We start from the raw sequence: 20,650 nt of genomic DNA on the forward strand, positions 1-20,650 counted from the left end.
CTCCGCTCAGGCTTCTCCAGCAGGTAGATTGATTCTCGTTCGACGTCCCAGCTCCCTCAGCCTTTCGGGAAGTGCCCTCTGCTTCTCCATGCCTCGTTAAAGCCTCTCCGGAGCTCTCATGAGCACGTCTGTCACAGGGCTACCGTCTCGCTCTGTTTCACCTCTCAGTCTCCTGCGTGTTCGCCGGCTGCTGCACTCCCAGTCTCTGCCGAGACCAAGAAGAATGCCATGTTCCATTCTCGCTTAGGTTTTCAAAGAACTTGAACCAATTGGAAGAATGAAAAGACTAGACTGAGCACTTCGGTTCTCACAAGTGCTCTGCACTACTCAGTGCCTCTTCCTCATCTCAGTACCATTATTCAGACAAGGTTGAACAGAGTTCTCCGACGTCTTGTGAGTGTCTGATGTCTACTGGAGATATATCACAAAAGTACATTGATGTACTTAGAGGAGAGGTGAGAAGGATTTTAAGGAAAGGCGGGGCGGGTTAAAGGGATACTGCGTTCTCCCTTTGTGTTCACTGCTCTCAAAAGGGTCCTCCCTCCCCATTAGATCCTCCCGCTGAGTACCACCGCAAGGGGGACTATTGGGTGCGGCCTCACCACCCTAGTCTCATGGAAAGGGCCTTCCCCATCTAAAGCAGTGACGTACCTCGGGATTTGTCACAGGAGACAAAGGATAAAGATTGATATGGGTGATTCCTGGCATTGTCAAATGAAAGAAAGAAAAGGCTGCACAGAATGAAGTTCAGATGTTTTAAAGTAAAGTGTGTCTTAATAAGTGTCTAAAAGATAAGTTCTCAGATGCTGGCAGATACTGTGAAAATCAAGCAATGCTTTAATCTGTGCTACAGAAAAGCAGGCATACACACATTACAGAGTAATTAATGAAAACACCACCTTATGTGTGGATGTGCTTTACTATTTATACTCATTAAGGCGATTTCTTGGTCAGTGACAACTCCCATCCCGATTGCATTCCTCACTCAGATAGGAAGATGTCACACCCTCAGCCAGGATTCTCAAGACATGATAGAAGTCCTCTGCTAAGGTGGTTTAGTGTAATCTATCATTGCATATATTCACATTGGTTGTTCTTTCTAGTGGGATATTCTGTAAGGCATAGTAACCCTGCCTGTGAAGGCATCAAGAAGACAAGCTTTATTTTACTTAAATGTCAGGATGCAGTAAGGCCTAACTTGCCCTATGCTGAGGAGGGATTTTGCTACTGTGAGGTAGGCATGGTTTCAGAAGGTAGACAGACACACATTAACAGTTTCAAAAACCTTTATTTAACTTTAAAGGGGTTGGAGACTTCCTAACTGGCCCGATCTCTATAATGGGAGTAGTTACGACCATCAAAATAAAGGTTTCTATGTCAAACCTAATCTTGCCCTCACTCAACTCTAAAATGATAATGTGTACAGGGTTAGGTCAAAACAGTGAGTCAAATAATATCAGGATGGCAATGGAGTTTAATAACACCTCCTTCCCCAAACTTGAGTGATAAGAGTTTGCTTGGAGCTTGGGTGGCTAGTTCACACAGTTCAATGAGGCACAGTTATTACAGGCTTCCCTTGCCTGACTCGGAATCCACACAGTTCAAACAGCATACAGTTCAGTCAGGCTTCCCTCGCCTGGTTTGGTATTAATTTCTCAAAACACAGTTTTCTCTGGCTTTCCTCGCCTGGTTTGGCATCAACTCAAAATGTTTTACAATGGTGTTCCCTTCCCCAACAGTTCAATACTTGTTTCACACTGGGGTTCCCTTCCCCAACAGTTCAACAATCCTTTAATGGTTTACGTGACAGACTTTTGCAAACGCACAGTATCTTGCTCGGCCCTGTACGGGACCACTCCGTTACTAAGGCCGTCTATACAGTTTGTGCTCCTCGCATTATATTTCACTTGGTCGTCACCCCGGCACTGTCTTTCACAATTCTTCTTGTGGGTCCCAGACCCTCTTCTTAATTCCACAAACATACCAGTTCTTATTTCACTTCTGCTCATGCTTTGCGCCCTCTCTAATTCACAATCTCAAAAAAGTCTCTCCTTTCTCGTGTAAACAAAAACGCGGCCTCACTGTCACTTTGTTTCTTACCACACTCTTTCAACAATGGACAATTGAAGCTTTCATCTTCATCGCGTCTCTCGCCATACGCTTGCCCTCGCTTGCAACATTGTATTTCACTCACGCCTTTCACAAACTGGGCTCCCTTCGGCTTCCTACTCACAGGCTGTGTTTCTCTTTATCGCTTGCTTCATGTCTAGGTCAGGGTCTATGCGGAATACCATGTCTCGCCTTCAGTGTTTCTTCGCCCACTCCACAAGAACTCCCTACCCAGGTGATACTCCCTTGCTTATCCACCCCCAGGGTCGGGATCCAATAGAGATGGCCCTTCCCTGAATAAGGGATCACAGGGATTGAGTAGTGAAACACCCTCAGGTTTTCCACACTACCTAAAGAACACTAAGGATAGTCTGTGTCAGTAAGATCAAATTAAAACTCTGTCCACAAAACATATACTTGCCCTCACAACTAACTATATACAATGTGCAGGGATGTCAGCAGCAAAAAGAAATAGTGTTAAAAAATAAAGTTCGGAGCTTCTTCCAGCTCTTGGCTTATTCTCCGCTTCCCCCAAGTTCAGAACAGTTCAAAAAGGATTTGGGGTTCCCTACCCTAAGAGTTCAACACAATTCACAAAGTCGCATGGTTTTCTTCTCTATTAGTTAATCTCAGTTCACAAAGTCTCATGGTTCCCTTCCCCAAGAGTACACATCTTTCAGCTTGCAAACAGGACAATACCAATTCAGATCTTCTAGTCCCAATTCTGAAACAATTCCAAAGCTTCTTGGTCATCCAGGTTTTTACCGTAGTCAATTTCGCAGTGAATATAATTTTACCGCAGCCAAACCTGCAAATCTATGTCACCCCAATCCCCCTAAAAAACTGCCCCCCACCACCCATCTACCTTTTCCTCATCTGCTGCCTCTCCTAGTTATGTCCCTCTGCAGGTTGGATCCGACGCTGCAGGGTCCCTCTTTTTTTCCATCTCCCACCTCCAATCTTCAGGAAGTGGGGGACACCCCTGCTCCCCATGTTCGGTGTTGATTACCCAATTTGATCGAATCAAATGGATGGAATGGTACTGTCTGAATTCGGCCAGATGTACCATAAGGAACAAATGCCAGTTCAAATCTTCTAGCTCAAAAAAATAAAAAGTCCTCAGGGTTACCTTCCCCAGGAATTCAGCTCTTTCAAATTCAAAAACCAAAATCAGTTCCAGTCTTTGATCAGCCAGGCTTTTCAATAGATCACACATGCTACTCTGTTTCTGCATTTATCATTCACTTCTGTAACTGTTGCAAAATACAAGCTTCTTTACATTTGCTTTTCTTGGCTCTTTCCAAGTAGGGGTCACTCAGTCTAGGTGCAGTTGTTGGACCGCACAGTCCACCCATCACAAGTCACGCAACCGATAAACCAATGCACTTTGGTATGTTTCTGTATTCTTCAGGTGTTTGGCAACCTAGGTTTTATCTCTTAACCTGTAGTTTCTTGGGCTCCTGTATCTTGGGTCAATATTCATTTCACATTCTTCTTGCCTACCAAAACTTTTATCTCACACAACACTGTATCTTTGACCAACCCTTATTTCACATTCTCCTTGGCAGTCTTTTAGCTTTGCCACAATTTGTGTCTCACACGGTTCACTCTGTGGTGCTCACCCCTTTGCATCACCTTGCTGTCACTTCATTCATAAGTGCTCATCATACCTTTCAGTTAGTTTGATATTCAATACTTTTGTTGCAACTTTCAAAAATACTTTGCTGCTTGTTCGGTATTCAAAATCACTTGGTTTGACCTCTCATAGCCCTTGTAATATTTTTCAGTTTGTCCGGCATTCAGGCATGCTTGTTTCCAGCCCCCGGAGTGCCCCAGTTTGAGCGTTCCCTTTTCTGCACTTACCGGTATGCGGCCGCTCCTTCGGGCTTCTCGGTTCTGCTTCCCGGCTTTTGTTTGCTCTGCCTTTTATTCATGGGAGCCACAGCGAGCAGCGATCACTGTGTTCTGCAGCACGTAGCTCTGCTCTTCCCCTGCAGTAGCTATTGAGAACACCTTACTCTCTCAGAGACCACAGGCGTTCGGGAGGCTTCTACAAGGCGCGTCCTTCTCTCTAGGCCATCTCTCTCTCTCTCTCTTGCGGTCTCCTGGGCGGTCACCATCCTTATACACCTCGGATCTGTCAAATATCTGCAGGTGCGAGTCCTTCGCTCTAATTGCCTGCCCACGGTGAAACCTATTAGCTGGACATGCCTGGGCATTATCATTGAACTCCTCCAAAGCCCTTTTCTTCTTCTCAGTACCAAATTGGTGTGAATTAATCGAAGAGTACATATCTCCTGATGGCTTCGTTCTCATTTTGGTACTGGGCTGATATTTATCTGCATTATCAAGAGGAGGCTGATGTGTAGTTATCCTGCCCAAAAGAGTTGATCTCGCCATCATCCCAATATAACAATGGCATTTCTGAGGACCACTTTGAAAGGTAGACAAGGGTAAAGATTGACACTAACATGCAAAGGCTGTTGGAACAGAAGGTTAATTGTGAAAAGGGAATGGGGAATACCATGTCTCACCCAAGGACGTCCTCTCCCCACTCCCCAAGTTCCCTCCACCCAGATGATCCTCTCTCGCATATCCACCCCCAGGGTCAGAATCCAAAAGCGATGGCCTTAACCTGGTCACCTGAGCAGAGGATGTTGGGTGGGGGGGTGAGGACGCCATCAGGTTCCTCACATACCTCACCTAACCCGCAGCCCAGTAGAAATGTACTTTTGCATGCTGGTTTGGGACAGTCACAGGCTTTCTAGATAAGGAATATTTATGCAGTGTGCGTCATGTTATTTGAGTTTAATGGGTACCTTTCATGACAGTGTATACCACCTCATGCTGTGATACTACAAAAACAATGTTCTGGCTCAGAGAAACACGGCAACACAGAATGCATGAATCCTTATGTTTAAAGAGGATGGTCTTTTTGAATGAACCATTATTTGTTTGTGACCGTGGGTAGTTGTTTCTAGAAAGGAACAGTTTTAGACAACTGCTAGAAAAGGAACTGCTAAAATGAGTTAAAGGATTCAGAGAGGTCATAAAGCTCTAACCTGTGAATGGTCTTCTGAAGCGTCTCCACATTGTTCTGGCAGCGGTCTAAGGTTCTTCGAGTGATGTTCACACTCATGGAGTCAATACACACATTGTCTGAAATTACAATAACATAAATAGGGTTATACCAAGGGGAATTCTTGTCTGTAGAACCTACCTGCTGCAAACCAGAAACTATATGATTCTCTTTCCATCATCATCCTAGCTACTTTTCCAGATTTAAATGAATTTTACTCATATTTTAAACATTAAAATAGTCATGGGTGGAAACTTTAAGAAAAGCATTCAACCACTTAAAAATATGTAAATGAACCCCCAAAATGAACCTACAAATGTGCTAGAATGAATCATTTTTGCCAGCCAGCAACCATTTTTACAAGATAACAAAAATAGATTGGTAACTGGACATCTGACATTGTTCAGCTGAAGTTAAATTGTTTGTCAAACTAAATGCAGGGCCACATTGTATTAATGCACTTCACAGTAAGTAATAAAAATAAATTGACATTCGTATGTAGGTCCATCAAGGTAGATGGACCTAGATATAAATGTCAATATCAGTATTATGTCTACTGTGTACTTTAATGATACAATTTGGCCTTATATTTACTGCAGAATTATTGCAGATTAAACCCACCAGTCCTAATCCCTCAGGATGGGAAGTATGAGTGATGTTTAAGGCAAAGTTTGTTTCTGAACCAGGAGTCTGAACAACAGCATGTGATGGAATGCCATCTCTGAGGGCGGGAAGCCTGAGCTTTTTGATTTTTAATAATAAAATTATACCGGCAATTCTGTTTCTGAAAGAGAGATCTGGCAATCAGACCCCACTTTCATAAGGCTCAAGGCCAAAAAGCATACTACAAACATCTACCTTGCTGTGATAATTGCCTGACATCCACAGCAGCTGCCCTGCAGTAGCAGCAGGGCAGGTTCAAAGGTAACGTGCATTTCTTAACACAGCTGCAGCAACACAAAGTTCCAACAGATAGATGTACATAGCATAATTGTGCTCACTAGTAGCCTGGTGGCAGTTGTTAATATATACAGGCATGCCATGTCTGCCTTTGACATGATGGCTACTAAGATTACATAATTATACAGCCACATGCTTTGTTATCATTTGTCAGCTTGGTGGACAGTGATTCATTCATGACTGGGCCTGGTGAGTATTAAGATGTCCAGGATGGGTGTATCTACAACCACCATGTGGATCTAGCGCATGAACGCACTCTTTGATCCCCTTGAGAAGGGGGATGAAAGACAATAATTAACTGACATTTTGCTGCTGAGATCTTTCCTGACAACCCTTGTCCTCCAACCGAGATGTGTACCTTTAGTTTAAAGTCTGATTGATCTGTTTTACACATCCCAGGGATGGACCAGTAGAGTTTTTATTAGTTGTGTGTATTTATGTTAGTTTAAAGTTCCTATTTTTATAGATTATATGGTTGGACATTCAATTTTATGGTCCCACATTACTATAGTTGTTTGGACTGCTCACACCCCTCCCAAAGAGTATATGACCTCCGTCTGCACTACTGAAAGAGGTATGCCTGTCGGGCTGTGTCTGTTTCAACTTTATGATTGAGATCACTACTCCATTAATAGTAGAGTGGAGCTGAGTAGAATTTGTATCCAACAGTCATCACGGTAGACTGCAGAGAAGAACAAGTTACTTTCTTACATTGTAACGTTCTTTCGATGGGATGGTCCAACGACGTATTCCATATCTATGACATGTAATCACCACAGCTGTGCTGCTTCGGAAACTTTTTTCGGCGTCTGCGTCCTGCGTCGATGACGTCGATGCGCCGTCGTCGAGGACCTCCTCCGACGTCATCCGATGTGATAAGTAGGACGCACGACGCCCATAGCCTCAGTTGTAGTTTTTTCCCCCAGAACGTGTGACATTAGTCAACTGCCAGTCAAACACAAAGCCTTGCGGAACGTAAGCTGCAATCGCAAAAGAAATTCTGCAGCGGGGAAGGCAGGGAGGGAGCGATATGGAATACGTCGTCGGACCATCCCATCGAAAGAACGTTACCAGGTAAGAAAGTAACTTGTTCTTCGAGGGGATTGGGTCCTCCGACATATTCCATATCTATGACAGACTCCCAAAGCAGTACCAGAGCAAGGAGGAGGGAAAGAATTTATAATCAAAATATAGAATTGCCAATCAAATAGCAGAGCAAAGGACCGCCTTGCCAAAGGCCAGATCCTGTCCTCGGATGGAATCGAGGGAATAGTGACGTACAAATGTATGTACTGAAGCCCAGGTGGTTGCATCACAGATGTTGCGAATAGGAACACCCCTCTGCAGGGCAGTAGATGCAGCCATACCCCTGGTAGGATGGGCCCGCAAGCCAGCCGGTGGGTCCTTACCCGCCAAGCGGTAACACTCCGAGATGGCCAAAATAATCCAGCGAGACAAAGTCTGTTTCGTCACAGCTTGCCCCAAACGCTTTCCAGCGTAACCAATAAAGAGTTGATCGTCCACTCTGACCCGGGACATGCGTGAAACATAAAAGCTTAAAGCTCTCCTAGGATCAAGCCTATGGAGCCTCTCCTCTTCCTTACCAGGATGCGGAGGAGGATAGAATGCCGGAAGAACAACCTTCTGGGCCAAATGAAATTCCGTCACTACCTTCGGGAGAAAAGAAGGATGAACTCTAAGGACAACCCTGTCCTTGTGAAATACAGTGAAGGGTGGTTTAACTGAAAGTGCCTCTAACTCACTCACTCTGCGAGTGGAAGTAACCGCAACTAAAAACACAGTTTTCAGAGTTAACAGCCTCAAAGGGCAAGAATGTAAAGGCTCAAACGGAGCACCCATAAGAAACTTAAGAACAAGGTTTAAATCCCAACCGGGCACCAGGAAAGGTGACGGAGGGAACACATTCTTCAGAATAGCGCTTAAAGATGAACAGCGCCGCCAGGTAACCTTTAATGGTACCCACTTGCAAGCCCTTGTGGGCCAAAGAAAGTAAAAAGGACAGAACCATGGGGATGTCACATGCAAAAGGATCCACATTCTGAACTCTGCACCAGTCGCAGAACTTACGGCAACGGTAAAGAGACTTTGTTGCTGGCCTTCGGGCCGAAAGCAACACCTCCATCACGTCTTCAGGGAGGTCCCAATCCTTATACCTCAACCTTTCAGAACCCAAGCGTGAAGGTTGAGGGATCTGACCTCTGGATGGAGAACCTGACCCCCCTCCCGTGAGAGCAGATCGTCTCGGTAGGGAAGACGACGTGGAGGGCAGATGGACAAGTCGAGAAGGTCCGGGTACCACGTCCTCCGAGCCCACGCCAGAGCAATGAGGATCATCCGGGAACCGAACTTCCGTAACCTCCGCAGCACTTGCGGGATGATGGGGACTGGAAGAAATGCGTACAGCAGTGGGAATGACCACTCCACCACAAATGCGTCTCCTAAGGCTCCTTTTGGAGGAAATTCCTGCGAGCAAAACCTTTCGCACTTCCGGTTGACACTGGAGGCGAAGAGATCCACTTGAGGGGTCCCCCAAAGGGCGATGATCTCCAGGAGAATCTCCTGAGCCAACTCCCACTCGTGAGAGATCGTGTTCTGCCTGCTCAGAGCGTCCGCCGTCACGTTTTCGTCTCCGGCCAGATGAACTGCCGAGATCGAAACTTCCTGCTGGATGGCCCAGAACTCGAGCTGCATCGCCTCCCTGCACAGAGGAAGTGACCCTGCCCCCCCCTTTTTGTTGAGGTAGTGCATGGCCACTGTTTTGTCCGTCAGGATCAGGACACTCTTTCCTCGCACAGTCGGCAGAAAAGCCTTCAGGGCTAGCCTGACGGCCCTCAGCTCCAACAGATTGATATGGAGTCTGGACTCCAACGGAGACCAACGACCGCTGACTGTCAGCACGTTGGCATGAGCTCCCCAACCCGTGAGGGATGCATCCGTCACGATCGTCACCTCGGGCCAGGGAAGCCAAAATGGAGCCCCCTTCATCAAGTTGCCTTCGACGGCCCACCACAGAAGGTCCTGGGCGACCGAGGGCGGCACCTGAACCGGGTCCGACATCCTGCCGGAGGACTGCGACCATTGCATCTTGAGTGCCCACTGCAAAGATCTCATCCGCAGGCGTGCCTCTGGCACCAGAATAATGCAGGATGCCATGAGGCCGAGCAACCTCAAGAACTCGAACGCTGGGAGCGTCTGGGCATGCTGAAACTTGTGCACCATCTGCTGAATGTGAAGAGCCCTCACCTGGGGAGGGAAACACTGCCCCAGGGAAGTGTCGAGCACTGCTCTGATGTACTGGAGCCGCTGTGTTGGCGTCAAATGGGACTTCTTTAAATAGAGGGAGAAGCCCAGCCTGTGAAGGGAGTGGCAGGTGACGGACAGATGATCAAGGACTTGCTCGGGAGAGCTCCCCCTGATCAACCAATCGTCCAGGTAGGGGTAGACGTGAATCCCCCCTTGCCTGAGATGCGCTGCCACCACCACCATGAGCTTGGTGAAAACCCTCGGGGCGGAGGTCAATCCGAACGGCAGGACCCGAAACTGAAAGTGCGAGTCGCCATACGCGAACCTCAGGTACTTCTTATCCTTGGGATGGATCGGCACATGGAAGTAAGCATCCTTGAGGTCGAGAGACACCAACCAGTCCTGAAGCTGAAGGGCCTGGAGAACTTGAGAGAGAGTAACCATCTTGAACTTGTCCTTCCTGAGGAGTTTGTTCAAACCGCGCAAGTCCATGATGGGTCTCAATCCCCCGTCTTTCTTCGAAATCAAAAAATAAGGGGAATACCATCCCTTGTTCCTCTCCGCTACAGGCACAAGTTCTATGGCGCCTTTCTCCAGCAGGGCTTGAATTTCCTGCGCAAGGAGCGGATCCGGACTCTGCAAAGAGAGGTTCCCCGGTGGATTGTCGCGAGGCCTGTGCCGAAAGGGAAGACAGTAGCCGTGGGTTATGATCTCCAGAACCCACACATCTGAAGTAATGGCACGGCACTCTACAAGATGCTGCGCCAGCCTTCCCCCAACCGGCGAACCATGGGGCATGGCCTCATGACTGAGTGGTAGCGGCTGCGGCGTTACCTGAGGGCAAAGAGGCAACTGCCCGAGCGGCCTTGGCACCACGGGTACCCTGTCGTCCACCTCTGGTACCCCTGCGTTGACCTCTTTGACTGCCAGCTCCTCTCGCTTTACTGAAGGACGAGTAATAGCGAAAGGAACCACCCCTCCATTGCTGTCCCCTAGGACGAAAAGGCGGAGGTTGGCGAACTGCAGCGCCCAACGACTTCGCTGCAGCTTTTGAGGTCTGCAACCTCTCAAGGCTCTCATCAGCCTTGCTGCCAAAAAGGTGTTCACCGTCAAAGGGCATGTTGAGGAGCCGGGACTGCACATCAGGAGCAAACCCCGACTTCCGCAACCACGCAAACCTGCGTATCACGGTGCTCGCCGCCATGGACCTGCTGACGCATACAGCAAAGTCCAAACCCGACTGAACGGACTCACACATGGCATCCTTACCATCCTGGACCATAGCAAGGAAACCATCCCGTTCGTCCCCTTCGGAAATATGTTCAGCCGCTAACGCAACACAGTTCCACAGAGTGTGTGTGAAACGAGACAAGGCACAAATGCAGTTGGCCGCCTGAAGCGCCATACCACCAGAAGAAAACACTTTCTTCGCCCAGCCATCAAAACATTTGTCGTCCCTATCAGGAGGGATGGTTGGGTACGACGCCTGCTTTGCTGGGGCCGTGGCCGCCTGCACCACCAAACTCTCCGGAGTGGGGTGCCTGGTCAAGTAGCAGGGGTCGCTACTGGCTGGACGGTATTTTCGCGACAAGGACCTGCCCACCGCCGGGAGACTCTTCGGAGCAGTCCAAGCCGCCGCCATCCTTCTCTGTAAAGCCATATGGAACGGCAGTACCGGGTCAGTTGGGGGACCAACATCAACGATGTCCGTGAGATCATCCTGCACAAACTCCCCTGGTTGGAGCAGACCCTCCCAAGTACTCAGAAACCCTAGCCATAAGGCGTCGGTACGAGGAATCGGCATGAGAGCCAGGCTCAGGCCGACAAAACTCCACTTCCGGAGAGGTGTCCAGTCCACTGGCATCATGCAGCGACTGCCTCAAATCGTCAAACTGACTATGGCCCGAGACAATTTCATCTGGAAACTGACTAGGAACCAGGCCATCAGAATCCTCATCCGCCTCTGAAATATATTCCAGGTGGCGAAAAGAAGGCACCCGAGAGTGCTTGCTCTTAACCAGAGCCTTCCTAGGGGTTCCCCCGTGCCACGGGGTACCTCCGACACGAAAGGCGTCGAGCGAATCGGCGCCGGCGTCGAGAGAACAGGCATCGGCGCCGAGAGGATCGGCGTCGAGGAAATTGGCGTCGATGTCAGATGCAGGGCCGCCAGCATCGGCAGCGTCGACACAGTCCTCGAAGCCGGAGCTCCGAGCGTGTCCTTCGGCGACGGCTTCAACGACTGCCTCGGAGCCGGAGCCTCGAGAAAGCCTGTCGACGCCTCAGACGTCGATGTCTTCCTCGAAGACATCACAGGTGCACACGGTCTTGAACGCGTCGACGACCGGGACCTGGAACGGGTACGTCGAGAACAAGTCCCCTTGTCCGATCGGGACCTCTCCCGTGACTCGTGCAGACCACTCTTGCGAGCGGTGTCTCTCGACCACTCACGACCGACCCCACTCGGGGGCGCGGATGGCTTAGTACCCTGCAACTCGAGAATCGCCAGCATTTTCTTCCCAAAGGAAGCCCATTCCTCCGGCGTCGCACGGCTGGTGGGGTAAGCGACGTGCCGGGCAGAGTCCTCCGAAGAGGACCTGGAAGACGACCGGTGTTGGCGCTTCCGAGAATGCCTCGAAGAGGCTGAGGAGTGGCAGACCGACTCCTAGAAGGAGACCCACGAGACTTCCGACGATGACGCGGAGAGTCTCCTCTTGAATCATCTGTCGAAAGCCCCGCAGACTTCGACTTCCGGGGCTTGGACACCCGACCTACCGACAACTTCTTCTTACGTTCACGTAAGGCTTTGGACGTGAGCGACTGGCAGTCGATACAGTCATCCGTGTTGTGGGCCTCCCCGAGGCACCAGAGGCAGGCGTAGTGCGAGTCCATCACCGACATCTTGGACCCACACTCCCCGCACTTCTTGAATCCCGGACGCGGGGTTGAAGACGAAGTAGAAGACATCTTCACACGAAGGATTTTCACAAAAACGAACAGGTTCGAAGAATCGAGAAGAACAGAACTCCAAAGAGTCGAGGCGTTAACTGTAACGCTCACCTGACTCCCACGGAGGCGCTGGCCTGGTTCGCGCTGCTGTGACCTCTTCTAAGGTGATGCGCAGGGTTCGGAAGACGGACTGGACCGGGCCCCCAAATCTGGCTTGTCTGGCTCGCAGAAGTATCCTTCTGTAGGCGAAAATAGGGGATTAACTGTCTGCAGGGTAATGCAATCAGCCTTCCACTTTCCCCTCTCACCCTCCTCGAAATCCTTCTGTGATTCATCGTAGCGTCTCACCTTAGGGTCTGGAAGGACGAGCTCCCCATCCTGCTTCTGGTGCAGGGGCGCGTTGGCATCCAGTTACTTCACTGGATTTTCGGATTGGTGAGAACCAAACTTGCTTGGCTTCCAGGTAAGTTTTTTGATAAGAGGTTCCCCTTGTGTCCATGCATTAATGTACTAATGCTAGTGTCTTTTTCCCCATAGGGGCCGGGGTACGGAATGCCGGGGAACAGGCACCGACCCGAGATGAGAGGTGACATCCTTGTAGAAATCAGGTAAGTCTTTAATGAGCGTTTTTTGGTAATGTCTTTTCATTCGCTCATTAACGCTGATGTCTCCTTTTCCCCTTTGGGGCCGGGGTCCGGAAATGCCAGGATGCGGGGCGGACCCGAAATGAAGAGGGAATGAATCAACAGTTAAGTCTTAACATGGAGATTTAGCTTTCCTTATTCCCTTCTCTCTCTCACCTTTTGTTTTGGTCTTTTTCTCCCTAGGCGCTGGGGCGTGACTGCGAATCCGGATGATCGCTGCTGAACATGGAGGCGCCCTGTAAAGGTGAGTGGAATGCGGCGCTGCAGCGATCGACGCAATGAGCTTTTAAATAAAAGTCTTCCTTTTCAGGATTGTCGGCGAGATGTCTCCGGGATGCGGATTTAGCAGGTAAGGACTTTTCCTTCTTCTGTTCTCTTCTTCTCTTCCTTTGCAGGTGATCCAGGATGCTGGCAGGCGTGGCAGAAGTCAGGATGCAGGAGCAGACACGGTGAGCGTCCAGCTGCTAGATGCAGAACAACACGAAGCACGTGTGGCTGTTCGGGTGGGGTTTAAATAGCCTTGGAAGAAGTTCCAGGTATGTATCCTTCCTCCAATCAGGTATGTATCCTTCCCCGACCACGCCTGGATGGTAAATTAGTCCCACAGGTAAAGTAGTTCCTTTCAGGCCTCAAGGAGCATGGTCTGCATCAGGTAAGTGCACCCAAGCACTTCCATAATGAGCCTGGCGCCTATGGCGCCAGGACTGATGTCTTTTATGAGCCTGGCGCCATAGGTGCCAGGACACTGTCCAAAGGGCCCCTATATGGGGTTGCTGGGTCCTTCCTTGGGGACTGGATGTCTGCTTTCGGGGACGCAGGGCTTGAACCAGCTCCCCGGGAGCGGGCATCATGACATTAACCGAGATTCACGAAGCAACACGTTCACGGAAAAAACGGAACTGAGGCTACGGGCGTCGTGCGTCGTGCGTCCTACTTATCACATCGGATGACGGTCGGACGTCGGAGGAGGTCCTCGACGACGGCACATCAACGTCATCGACGCAGGACGCAGATGCCGAAAAAAGTTTCCGAAGCAGCACAGCTGTGGTGATTACATGTCATAGATATGGAATACGTCGGAGGACCCAATCCCCTTGAAGTAGGCATTTTGTTACAGAACCTCAAACATTGCACTTTCTGAATCTTCAGAGAATGGCAGCTCATCAAGGAAAGCCACAATAGCAGTGTATATATTTCTGCTTATGTGCACCAAGAAGATGTAGCCATTCCAAATTGTACTGGAGAATGAGACTGCTTTGTCTTTTATAATTTGCGGCTAGGATTTCTCAATGAGGGAGAGCAGTGCATCTCTTGCATTTCTCAAATGGCAGGTGTGCGAAACCTGGGGCCAGATTTGATCAACTATGTGTACTAGAGAATATAACAATGTGCTGCAAATGTGCAAGTGCACACCATGCGCTCATTTTGAAAAAGCTTTTTTCTTAGACGTGCACATCTTTTGTAGCACTTGACATGGCTCAAAAAGAATGTGCGCTCCTGCAACATTTCCCCAATTACCATACAATGATTTATATGGCATGTCCCGTGGGCTTTTCTGATTGCCTCTTTTGTTCAGGAAAGAAGACGCTACATTGAAGGTGAACCCATTCCAGAAGGGATTATACGTCAATCAATCAGCACAAGTGGCCTGGTCGCTTGGACCTGGGGAGAGGAGCTCTGGCGCTTATGGTGCCAGGTTATCACAATGGTTGGGCGTGAGAATGAGCTAACAAGTAAGAGTAAAGGCAAATGCCACCGCCTGGATCAGCTGTTCCAATAGTTTAAATGAGATGCACAGGAATCTTACCAATGTTGTGAGCTTCATCAAAGACCACCACGCATTTCTTCGCCAGCTCCTTGGACACCAGTTCAGCAATTTTGGGGTCTAGCAGGTAATGGTAACTGTACACCACAATGTTAGCATGTAGGATCTGATAAAAGGGTTGGAGGAAACAATTGAGGAAGTAGAGATGAAAAAACAGGACAAGAAAAAATATTTAAAATGCCTGTAAAGAAAATTCCATACAAGACAACTTAAAAAGTAAATATTATCGATTAGAAGAGACATTCAATTATGCACAGTATTCATTTTAAGCGGATAGGACCACACTTTGGCTAAACATTCAAGACTGGACTTGATAATTAAAGCAAAGTGCTGGACTGTGGATGGAGGTAAGGGATTGTGACATCACCACTACAGAGTCGACCCTGCTCAGATGAGACCACCTCGTGTTTATGAGGCATCTCCACAACTGATGGAGGACAACCTTCTCTGGAGAGACTATATCCACAGATAATGCTACATAGATCCATCAAAAATATCAACTTCGACCTCCCTGCACCTAAAAGGATGCCACGCAAATCCACTACTATATCCCATCACACTGATGGAGGTTAGCAATCTACCCATCTCCAATGTGACTCATGTTGGTTCACCCATCTGGAACCTCGTCATTCTCATGCTGGACTTCCTTTAGCATCACATAATCATTGTGGCCTTGAATCATGCTGAGCCCATCTACTGTCATGCATGCTGGACGTGGTTCTACCTCTTACGCTCATAGAACAGCTAGACCGTTCTATTCCAAATGGTGGTTGTTCGATACGTTGCCGGGAAAACGACGTTTGCACTTTTCACGTCGCTAACTTCACGTGTATTCTGCTTCGTCACGTGAACTACGGCATTACGTATATAAGCAGCGTGGAAACTTCACTCGCTTCTTCTGATCGAATCATTTGGCGTTGTGTAGCTGAACCTCCGATCTGCGTCCTTGCAGGTTTCCTCAGCTGCTTCTTGGGCCTTCTATAGCGTGTTTTCCGCCACACGCCGATTCCTGGAGCTGTTTGTTCGCGTGTAAATCCACACGCGCACGTTGTCTTCAAACGCGGCTGGCCTGGGCTGCGTGAATCCTGTTCGCGTGCAAATCCACAAGCGCACGCTATCTTCAAGCGCGGCTGGCCTGGACTGCATGAATCCTGTTCGCGTGTAAATCCACACGCGCACTTTGTCTTCAAACGCGGCTGGCCTGGGCTGCGTGAATCCTGTTCGCGTGCAAATCCACAAGCGCACGCTATCTTCAAGCGCGGCTGGCCTGGACTGCATGAATCCTGTTCGCGTGTAAATCCACACGCACACGTTGTCTTCAAGCGCTGCTGGCCTGGGCTGCGTGAATCCTGTTCGCGTGCATATCCACAAGCGCACGCTATCTTCAAACGCGGCTGGCCTGGGCTGCGTGAATCCTGTTCGCGTGTAAATCCACACGCACATGTTGTCTTCAAGCGCTGCTGGCCTGGGCTGCGTGAATCCTGTTCGCGTGCAAATCCACAAGCACACGTTGTCTTCAAGCGCGGCTTCAAGACTGCGTGAATCCTATTTGCGTGTATTTCCACACGCGCATGCTATTTTCTTCGCGGCTGTTCAGAACCGCGTGTACTTTGTTTATACCATAAAAAGGGCGCTATTTCCAACTCCTGCACCTGTGATATTAACAGGGGGATTGATTCATTTCTATACTTTTCTCTACGTGGGAAGGAAGCTTTTCAAGGATTATTGGAAGGTGACAGTGAACAGTACTTTGGACGCTATCCTGTGGTGCATCAACCCGGTATCTAGCGTGAGCCTCGTTCCGTTCGGGATAAGTCTCCCTTACTAATCTTCCCTCCCTTGTCGTTTGTTCTACTTCTGGATTTTCCTCAAGAGACTTCTGCTGGATTCTTCTGCCCTAGACTTAAGGTCAGTGTGTGCATTAATGTCAAATACTGTTCTATCATGGTCAATTTGGGGCAGTTTCTTATGATACTTTATTTTGTTCTAGGCTGACTTCCTATACCTTACCCACGCCCTTTCCAGTGATCCATCTCTCTGCCTGTTTTATCAGTCAGAGAGTTGTATCATTTGGAAGGTCTAAACTTGACTTCACAACTATCAAATCGTGTGAACAGGGATCCGGAAGACCCTACCATCTGTATCCTTTTGAGTACCGTATCCTTTTCAGTCAATACTTTGGTACTTTATGACAGAATCAGAAGCCATGGAGGGTATGGATCCTTTAGCTGTTTTGACTCAGTTGATCAGCGATTTGAGAAATGAAATGGTTACGGCACAGGACATCTTACGGCACCGTATGGACGTTATGCAAGACGCCATGCACGCTAGTCCTCAGGGAGCACAGGTTCCAATGGCCACTGCATCTGGATCTGGGACTATGACACCCCCACAGGAGACTATTAATGTGGTTATGCCCACTCAGTTTCCCTTGGCCCCCCCGGAACGGTTCACTGGTGATCCCAAAACCTATAGAACCTTCGTTAATCAGTGCCGACTCCATTTTCTTTGTCGTCCTACATCATTTCCTGACCTAACCACAAAAGCAGCATTCGTGCTTTCCCATTTAGGGGGTACAGCTGCTGCTTGGGCTAACCCTTTGTTGGAAACAAATAGTCCTTTGTTATACGACTGTGACAATCTCTTGGCTGCTATGAGTAAAGTCGTTGACATGCGTTATGCTACTCAAGCCATGGATCTGGAGTTACTTAATCTACAACAAGGCAGTCAACCTCTTTTGCCTTACATTGCCCGATTCAATCAACTAACAGCCGAAACTCAATGGCCTGAAGGCAAGAAAACGGCTGTTTTCTACAAGGGTCTTTCAGAAGAGCTGAAAGAGGCCTTATCTACGGTTCCGGTGGTTCCTACGGGATTCACAGAGTTGCTCGATTTGGTTCTACAAATCGATGCCCGAAGAAATGCTCGGAAAGGAGAGAAAAAACCCTTCTTACAAGCCTCGGTTCGTTCAGAGACACCGGCAGTCCCCTCGAACGACCCTGAACCAATGCAGATTGGCGCCGTGAGAGGCCGGTTGTCCAATGCAGAACGAGAGAACCGAAGAAAGAACCATTTATGTATGTATTGCGGTTCATCCGAGCATTTATTAGCGACATGTCCTAAGAAACCCATCAAGCGTTCGGGAAACGCCAAAACTCTACAGTAGCAGGAGTCCCTGTGTCGAGTGTTTCATCGGACTCAGGTACCATTCCTAATCACGCACCCATAGCTGTTGAGGTGACGTTACGTTGTGATGACCGAGAATTGGTTTCCAAGGCCATGGTTGATTCCGGAGCCACCAACAATTACATAGACATCACATATGCCAAGAATTGTTCCATACCCCTTGTAAACAAGAACAAACCTGAAACGGTTAATACCGTGGACGGATCTGTTTTGACTTCTGGTATGGTAACCCAGGAGACGGTACCTGTTCAGATGACATTATCGAATAATCATTCGGAAGAAATCGTCTTCGATGTCATAGCTGCTCCGCAGTACGAAATCATACTTGGTCTTGCCTGGTTAACCCTTCATAATCCCGCCATTGACTGGGTTTCGGGATTGCTCCAGTATCCTTCAATTTATTGCAATGAACATTGCTTTACCAGTCAGGAGGTGTCAAACAATCAACATATATTGGCCTCTATGGGGGGAGTTTCAACTATTAGAGTGGTACATCAAAGCGATACTACCATACCATGCGAATACGCTGAGTACGCTGATGTCTTTGATAAAGGCCAGGCAGAACAATTGCCTCCACATCGACAGTATGACTGTCCAATTGAATTGATTCCTGGAGCTAAAATTCCTACAGGTCGTTTATATTCACTGACTCCAAAAGAAGACGTTGTGTTGAAAGAATACATCGACAAAGCTCTAGCGATGGGATTCATACGGCCATCGTAATCACCTGCTGCGTCTCCTCTATTCTCTGTTCCGAAGAAAGAGGGAGATCTAAGGCCTTGCATTGATTACAGGGCACTTAACGACATCACCATAAAAAATCAATATCCTTTACCGCTGATAAACGTTCTATTGGATCAATTAGGTACTTCCAGGTACTTCACCAAATTGGACTTGCGAGGAGCATACAATTTAGTTCGCATTCGTGAGGGCCACGAATGGAAGACCGCTTTCAAGACACGGTATGGTCTTTACGAGTATTTGGTGATGCCTTTTGGTCTGTGCAACGCTCCCGCTACTTTTCAGTTCTTCATGAACGATATATTCAGGGATATAATGGACCAGTTCGTGGTGATTTATTTGGTTGATATTCTGATCTATTCATCATCTTTTTCGGAACACGTCAAACACGTTTCTACAGTCTTACAAAGACTCAGGGAGAACCTTCTTTTTGTGAAAGCCGAGAAATGCGTCTTTCATTCACAGGAAGTGGAATTCCTGGGTTACGACATTACCAATCTAGGTGCTCAAATGAGTCGTTCCAAAGTGAAGGCCATATTGAATTGGCCTATTCCGCACAATGTCAAGTCATTACAGTCTTTCCTAGGCTTTGCGAATTTTTATCGCAGATTTATTCGTTCCTTCTCCAAAACAGTAGCTCCTTTGACGGCTTTAACTAGTTCCAAAGTTCCTTTCTGTTGGAACCAGACTGCCCAAGCATCATTCGAAATGTTAAAGGAAGCATTTACCACTGCACCCGTGCTTCAACATCCAGATCCAGATCGCCAGTTTATCGTTGAAGCGGATGCATCTAGTGTCGCTACTGGAGCGGTACTCTCACAAGTTTGCACAGAAACCAAGGAGGAGCACCCAGTGGCTTTCTTCTCTCGCAAACTTACCCCATATGAACGGAATTACACCGTCACTGAGCGGGAATTGCTGGCTATCAAGGATGCTTTCCGAGAATGGCGTCATCATCTTCTTAGGGCCAAACATCAGGTGTTGGTGTACTCTGACCATAGAAATCTTCAAGCATTCAAATCTATGAAATGCCTTAGGGCTCGACAGGCCAGATGGCATGTCTTTTTTGCCCAATACGATTTCCAGGTCACATATCGTCCTGCCAGCGAACACGTTAAGTCGGACGCGTTGTCTCGTATTGGTGAGGAGGCGAAGGAAGAAGCACAAGTGCAAAATCAGTTGTTGGCAGATCAGGTAATATGTAGTTGTTCTGTTCAACCATCCTTAAAAACCGAAGTACAAGAGTGGGTGAAAAATCATCCACAAGTTATCCAGGATATGAATCTGGACGTACATAACGGTTTACCTTTCACACAAGGAGTGCTCTACTTACCAACGTCTTCGACGCGGAATAAGGCCCTCAAGTGGAATCATGATTCCTTGATCGCAGCCCATCCTGGAAGGAAGAAAACACTAGAGCTGCTCAAAAGATGGTGCTGGTGGCCATCCATGACAAAATATGTCATAAATCATGTATCAACTTGTTCTGTATGCATCCAATGCAAAAACACTCCTGGTAAACCAGTGGGCTTACTACAGTCCCTACCTGTCCCTAACAAACCATGGGACATGATATCTATGGACTTTGTGGTAGAACTCCCACAAAACCAGGAGTACGATGCCATATGGGTTGTAGTGGATTACTTCACTAAATTGGCTCTTTATATTCCCTGTATTGGTTTACCAACCGCTGCTGTTCTGGCTGACCTATTCATTCAATATATATTCCGTTTCTTTGGTCTACCGTCAGTAATCATTACGGACAGGGGCTCACAGTTTGCGTCACGCTTTTGGAGAGCACCAACATCAGCATTACTGATTGATGACAGAATGTCCAGTGCTTATCACCCTCAAACTGATGGACAGACCGAAAGAGTCAATAGCACTATGGAACAA

At 48.1% G+C, this 20,650-nt stretch overlaps 1 protein-coding gene across 2 annotated transcripts in view; it reads right to left on the reverse strand.

Moving 5' to 3' along the window:
* The window catches only part of ERCC2 (ERCC excision repair 2, TFIIH core complex helicase subunit), a 1,037,455-nt gene that overhangs the window by 699,646 nt on the left and 317,159 nt on the right, over nt 1–20,650 (reverse strand). For both annotated transcript variants that reach the window (XM_069644679.1, XM_069644680.1), the window contains exons 8-9: nt 14,810–14,933; nt 5,172–5,268 (exon numbers count right to left, since the gene is read on the reverse strand). In XM_069644679.1, the coding sequence (XP_069500780.1) occupies nt 5,172–5,268; nt 14,810–14,933 (221 nt within the window). The remainder of the gene's footprint in view (nt 1–5,171; nt 5,269–14,809; nt 14,934–20,650) is intronic.

This window comes from Ambystoma mexicanum, chromosome 2p (assembly GCF_040938575.1).
Source record: "Ambystoma mexicanum isolate Mex_15411 chromosome 2p, UKY_AmexF1_1, whole genome shotgun sequence".
Classification (NCBI taxonomy): domain Eukaryota; kingdom Metazoa; phylum Chordata; class Amphibia; order Caudata; family Ambystomatidae; genus Ambystoma; species Ambystoma mexicanum.